Source organism: Ptychodera flava, chromosome 15 (assembly GCF_041260155.1).
Source record: "Ptychodera flava strain L36383 chromosome 15, AS_Pfla_20210202, whole genome shotgun sequence".
Lineage (NCBI taxonomy): Eukaryota > Metazoa > Hemichordata > Enteropneusta > Ptychoderidae > Ptychodera > Ptychodera flava.
In genome coordinates this window covers 24,884,724-24,891,817 of record NC_091942.1, presented here as the reverse complement: position 1 = coordinate 24,891,817, position 7,094 = coordinate 24,884,724, and the positions used below count along the sequence as shown (strand labels likewise).

The 7,094-nt window shown below is 39.2% G+C and overlaps 1 protein-coding gene across 2 annotated transcripts; it reads left to right on the top strand.

The window, feature by feature from the left end:
• The first annotated feature begins 216 nt into the window (after positions 1-216).
• On the top strand, positions 217-6,779 carry LOC139151641 (cell death-inducing p53-target protein 1 homolog). Of its 2 annotated transcripts, none has more exons than XM_070724570.1 (3): positions 217-840; positions 4,609-4,924; positions 5,489-6,779. In XM_070724570.1, the coding sequence occupies exons 1-3, from the start codon at positions 810-812 to the stop codon at positions 5,589-5,591; spliced, it is 450 nt and encodes a 149-aa protein (XP_070580671.1). In that variant the 5' UTR covers positions 217-809; the 3' UTR covers positions 5,592-6,779. The 2 variants fall into 2 exon arrangements, with proteins under 2 accessions (XP_070580671.1, XP_070580670.1); XM_070724569.1 differs by having other exon boundaries at positions 217-846.
• The last annotated feature ends 315 nt before the right edge of the window (positions 6,780-7,094 follow it).

Here is a 7,094-nt window from a genome sequence, read left to right as displayed (position 1 = left end):
TAAAAAGAACTAACATGGTGGAAAAATACTCCAAAGTTACAGCTAAGGTATACGGAAGAAAAGTTCCGAGGTCACGGTTACTGGGACTGTTTAAAAAGTGTCTTGCAATTCATTGTCAACGAGCACGCATACATTCTACGATGTGCGCTCTCAGTTGAACACTGAACAACATCATCTGAATTGCCTCATCAAAAAATTGTAAAAAAGTAAATATGCTTAAAGGTACAAATCCAGCCGAGCTGACTAGGGTCTATTCACAAAGTGTCAACGATGCTCCTATCTTTGTACGCCCACTGGGTGTTCGAACCCACATAAATCCCATGCAAATACATTGTGCCGAAAGCTCAACCTTGTGAGTAAACGATCCACAGAAAATCAACGTATCTCTTTGGCATAGAATTGCATCAGACAAATATTGACAGATAGTAGAGTTAATATGTGATCATCATTAAAAGGATTGTCTGTAAAATGTAACCAGCTATCTACTGATAGACACGACAACCCCTGCATTACAGACCTACGCTGCCATCTTGACCAGGTACATATTCACCAGTACATCTGCAAAACCGATTACGCGTTCGGTAAATTTAACCAGACAGTAGGCTATAGAAGAATCGGCACGTTGGGAAGAAAATCCATTTTCTAAAAGTAATAGCAAAGAGATCTTCAGTCAAGTTGGGTTCCCAGAGCCACCTGTTGCCCGAAATCTTGTCAACTGAACAGGTACGCGAGCGGCCCGGTCAGGTTGCGACTATTAGGGGCGACGAGTTCATATCTTCGCGTTTTCTCCGAATATCTTGTGAGCTGAGATGGATGACCGACCACCACCGTATCCTGGAGGTAAGTGTAAGTATTTCGCAGTATCTTCAAGAGTGCAGCGTTCTTGGAACATCGCCGTTTCTGCTGTAAACAGCTTCGAGTCAGAGGGCGTGTGTAAAATATCAGTGCGTCAGAGTTTACATGCAGAGACGTGTTCTGGTCGACATTACACCGCTGGCACACACTCATAATATTGTCTGTGACGCAGTTCAAGAAATAAAGGGGTTTGATGACGTCTACAGTGCATCATACAAAAGCTACGATCACTTTCTAATCACAACGGGACTGGTTCAAAAATTTGGCGATACGATTTTACATCAGACGAGTACCAAATAGTGTGCACGACCTGCACACCGCCCACTGCATACATGCCGTTATGTAAGCTGTAGCGCAGTGTTAGTGTAAGGTAGTCAGAGAGAGAGAGAGAGAGAGAGAGAGAGAGAGAGAGAGAGAGAGAGAGAGAGAGAGAGAGAGAGAGAGAGAGAGAGAGAGAGAGAGATTGTGTGTGTGTGTGTGTGGGGGGGTGATGCATTCAATCTCAGAGAAAATATTTTCGTTTATTAATTATTATCATTAATCGTTATTGCTCAGTAAAAGAGGCACAGCCCATCAATCAGAGTACACTGATTTAATAGTAACAAATTACAAACATGTGTCAATACAGCAAATGCAAAATTAATTAATGACACATAGACCAAACACTAGTGCATTGCAATGCTGAATCTTTCTTCAGCATTGCAGTATCAATGCCAAGGTAGTTCGCTCGTTAGAATTGTTTTACTCAGATTTTCTGCAAGAGTACTTTAATTTTTAAAGCCATTCCCTTTCGAAATCAAGAATAAATATCAGAGGTACAAGAGAGAGAAATAGTAGTACAAAGTAGGCCTATTTCCCGACGTTTGAAATTCAAAATGGCCGCCATCCTGTGCTAACTCTATGGGGCAAGTTAACATTTTCAATTTTCACATATTTCCACAAAAGTAAGCCGATAAAAACGTCAGTTATTCTATTAGCTTCAAAATGAACCCCAACAAGTGGTAGACCAAAAACGTATTGTAAATGTTTGAGAGTCAGAGTGTTCGACCCCGAGGCGCATTCTAGCTTAACAGACAGATAGATCATGTTGCATGCAGGATTCTTTTGGTGTAATTATATGATTTCACTACCGGATTTCAATTACGAATTGTGTCTACCTGTTCTGCGAACATGTTCTTGTATATGGTCTGTAAAAGAGATTAAAGAGCTGTAACTTTTGATAATGTTTTCATTATCTTTGTAGCAGAAACAAATCCATCTTCCTCTTCCTCCTAGAGCATGTTGATATACAAATAATTCTTGGCCTTGTGAGCACAGCACAGTTTGTGCGATATGTTGACAACAGCGTTCTACCCGGGATCAAAATTCAGATGCCAACAATTTGGACAATGCACACTCATACAGGCCATGTAATGCTGACCAGTGGGTGGACTCTCACAGCGAGGGGCTGTGAAAGAGTCCATCCACTGGTCAGCATGGCCTCAATGTCAAATGGCTACTCACTGAGGTGGTGCTGAGCCGTGCCAGGCCACTGTAGTGCGCTGCCAGCGAGGACCCGAGAAAGAGACTACCAGTAAGCATTTTGATACGATATTTTGGAGAAGATCCATGTGGAAATTATGCTGTACAAACAATGCAAAATGATGAAAAAAGGCGTATTATATGTAGGTAAAGTCGAAATGACCGTACTATAGAATACCTTGGAAGTTATGATCAGAATGTTACAAAAACTGCAGTAACTATATAGAAATTCTCGATCTCGCACTTTGGACTTTGTAACCGCTCTCATAAAAATATAATTGAGCACTAAACATACTTGGATCAAAAGGTCTCATGATTTCTACAGGGTAAAAGGTCACAAACATGACTTTCCAAAGTTTTGTTACCACATAAATGTCGTGCAGAAACTGTTAGCATTGCTGCTATGTTTATCCTGAACCAATGAATATATGAACGAATGAACAGCAGTTTTTCTCGTCTCGTGCAAAACAAAGTCATGTCTAAACGCGTATTGCATTTGATTTTGATAAGCGAACACGATTGGAACTAATTTGGGATAATTGGATGGTGAAGTAATGTCTATTTGATCTGCAAATGTAAGCTCATCTGCTTTTATTTTGTTACACACTTGTTTCTATGAGTAATTTGTAATATCGTAACATTTAGCTATAGGGCACGTAACATTTTTGAGAAATTTGAAAAATATGAAAATCCAATCATCCCAAATTAGTTCCAATCGTGTTAAGCGTGAGTTCACTCCACATAAATCTAAAACAGAAGAAATATGCTCCTATTCTTAAACTCCAGGAAAAAAATAGACAGATCTGGCGACGTAATCGCTTGATACTAAAACTAGTTACGTAGCATGAATTAACTTTACAATGATAGGCAAATTTTCGAACGTTGTTCAGTCGCGTTTTTCTCGAGGGTCTATGTTCAAAGTAAGTGTTTCCGTCAACCAAAATGCAGCTTGTATTAAATATGTTCTCGCCACTTCTCTTCTAGCAGAGCATAGAGAAATGTAGGGATTCTATTTTGACCGCGGGGTCGTTGTCGTGGCAGGGGATAAAGCTTCACTCGAATTTGGATGCACGCTTCATCATACACAGATATTTCTGACATAAGTGGTTTAATTACTTTTTTGCTGGAAACGAGCAGATTTTATGTGGAAACGATAGACATTGGAAATTCTACCTAAAATACGAAAGACCTTTATGGCTAATGCGGCACAGATTCATGACGTTTGACTGCGTATTTGGCTTCAGTGATCGATTCATATATGCGCCATCTTCAACGATTACGCTTCGCTTGACGTAGTCTATACTTTCCAAAGATATGTTCATAATAAGAATCTAACACTCGTTTCAAACACAGAATTACGCAATTTACAGTTGAATTAACTACGCAATTGTCACTTGTTGATTGGAATGCATGGAATACTGAAAAGACCAAAGCTTGGCCACAGTGTACCTAAAAAACAGGTCCTCGAGTGGCATGAAATAATTTAAAGGACCGGAAGCTGTATCTTTTGATTGTTTTAATATTTTTAGTTTGTGTGTCAGTTATATTGGTTCTTGTCCTACTCACAAAATCATGTTAAACGCCTACTGTACATTAGCTTGTGAGCACAACATCTGTATACTTGTGAAATGCACTTTTATTGTTCACATTTGGATTCTAGTCCGGGCCAGATTTTACATGTCAAAAAAAAAACAATGGAGTTTACACATAGGCTGAAGTGACTGGCTGATTTACTATATATCTCAACATGCTTTAGGGGGTAGAACAAGAAACTGTAGTTGACATTAAAAACAGAAACAGAGAGAGAAAAATTAAAAGTTACAGCAACTAGCTCTTTAAGATAGTATGCGCCTCGGAAGCGAAAGACTTAAACTTTCGCTCAAACTTTCCTTAAGAATCTTTCAACCATTCTCTTTCAAAGCTCAAGAATAGAACAGATCGGGGATCGCCGTGCAAATTTTGTTATTTCAAAAACAAATAACCCAAGATTTACCGATAGTTAAAATTCAAAATGGCCACCATCACTGTGTGAACTCTAGAGAAAAATAGTTTTTTCGAGATTAGAAAACTAAACCAATGAAAAGTTTTCTTACACCAAGAGCTTTAAAATGAACCCCCACAAGTGGTAGATCAGAAAAGAATTGTAAAAGTTTGAGAGTCCAAATATCTGTCCCCGAGGTGCATTCTACCTTTAGCTAATTCGAGCGTGCTACGTGTGATGTACATTCACAGACACGCAAGATGGCTACGCTCGGCAACCTCCTCCGGGATACAGCGCAGTTCCTCAGCAACCCGTTCAAGGCTACTACCCACAACAGCCCGTTCAAACATACCCATACTCCCAGCCGCCGCAGGCGTACCCACCTCAACCCACCACCACCACCCATACAGTCACGGTAGCACCCGTACACCAGACCATCATCGGCGAACTTGGACCATCGCCGACATCGATCACATGTCCTCAATGTCAGCGACATATCATCACTCTCGTGGATAGCCAACCAAACTATATGGCTTGGATATTGTGTTTCATCTTGTTTATTCTTGGGTATGAATCACGATTTTTAATATTTTGTGTTGTATATATATATATATATATATATATATATATATATATATATATATATATATATATATATATATATATATAGGTATATATATTCTTATAACCGTAAATTACGAAAAGTACAGAGTAATGATATCTGTTACTTTAATATCTAGCAATCGCTCGACGGACTGATGATTGCTAGATGCATAAAACTTAAGAAACATATATCATTATTTTGTACTTGAAGTAGTTTCTGACCTTCACTGACCTACTTACATTTGCAGAGGAACGGTAGTTGTACTGATAGACGTACCGAATGATGGACGGAAAGAGCAGGGCAGAGAGCCCTCGATATCGCCCGATGCACCAAACATTACACTTTTTAATGTTTCTAAATTCTACATGATCCGCCCATGGAGTAGTTATAATCGAAGAGAAGACTGTAAGATTTCAGAACTACATAAAATGTCTAAAACCAGTCTTCGTTCACTTTTTACTCTTATTCACATTAAGATCTGTCTTGAACTTGACACTAAACTGATTCTGTTCACCCTTTCTCAACAGTTTGTGGGTTTGCTGCCTCGTTCCGTTCTGCTTGGATTATTTCCATGACGTCACTCATCGCTGTCCCAACTGCAGGTATATTATCAGCAGTCACCGACGCTAACTCTGGACGCAGTAAGATTACAATTGCGAACAATCCAGCCTATCTCGAAGCCATTCCGTAGTACCTTTTCCGTTGAGCGGACAAAACTGGAACTGTAGAGTACATGTTTATTACACGTGCACCGCTATATACACGGTGTATTTTATCTTTACGAAAATACAAGCTCCAACTGTCTCTATATGGAGGAATTTCAGACTCTTGACAATCACAAATTTCGAACTATTGTTGATAGTGAAATCTTGTTTGGAGATACATGCACAGAACATTAATCTTGAAGGATCGTAAACATTGCAGCACTTTCATATTGATAATGTGAGGATATTTTCATGCCATTGTCTTTTCGCGGGAACGTGCGTTTTCTCACGAAAGTGAATTTAGTAATTCATATACATATGTACATTCACATCTAAATTATACCAAATTATACAAAATTGACCAGTTGCAAGGCGGCAACATTCAGCAATACTATGTACATATCGCTATAGTAGCAGTTATAGTTACTCAATATAATCCTAGTGGAAGATAGCTTACCTGAATATCACATTCGTGTACATTGATTAAAACGAAAGAATCAGAGAGAGAGAGAGAGAGAGAGAGAGAGAGAGAGAGAGAGAGAGAGAGAGAGAGAGAGAGAGAGAGAGAGAGAGAGAGAGCAGACAGACATAGACAGACAGACAGACAGACAGAGAGGGAGGGAGAGAGAGCACTCGTGTACATTGATTTGGACGAATTAACAGCGATTGAGAGATAGAGAAAAAGACAGAGACAGAGATGGAGAGAAGTGCAAGTGACAAAGAGAGAGAGGGACAGGCAGAGAAAGAGAGGCCGATACAGAGATGAAAGACAGAAAAAGTGAAAGAGAGATTATACACTGCTCTAGATTCCATTATAGTTCAATTTGCGGGATACCATACACTTAAGTTACCCGACGGTACTTGTGCTATTAACAGAACACATACTAGCAGTCAGTGACAAAGGTTTTCAGTAGGAAAACATAGGAAGCGCAAGACGTTTTGCAGGTAAGCGATGGTTGAAGACTTCGACAGATTGAATGTCTGTCCGGGTCTGATGAGCGTCACCGATAGATGTAATAAAAAGTGACAGCAAGGTGTTGAGATACGAATTTGATGTACAAAACTACCGTAATTAAATAAATAAACCGTGCCTTTTCCGCACACGCACAGACCAGAGTTTGGTTATTGTAAAATATTGCACTATATAATCAAACTACCGTTATTATATCTACTTTGATGAAAAGAATACAGCTTTGATTTCCGTTGGTTGTTTAAATGATACGTGCCTATAGACTTGTACGGTTTACTGGTAACATTTTGAAATCATATTGGAACCTTGAAGATTATTATGCTTTATCGGAACACCAAACTTCTCTTCGGACACCGTGACTGTACTCATTTTACTGTTTAAAAGAAGACAACGCTATGATGAAAATATTTGAAAATTACCGAATCATAATCTGGAAAATCAGATCAGATCCAGGTGGAG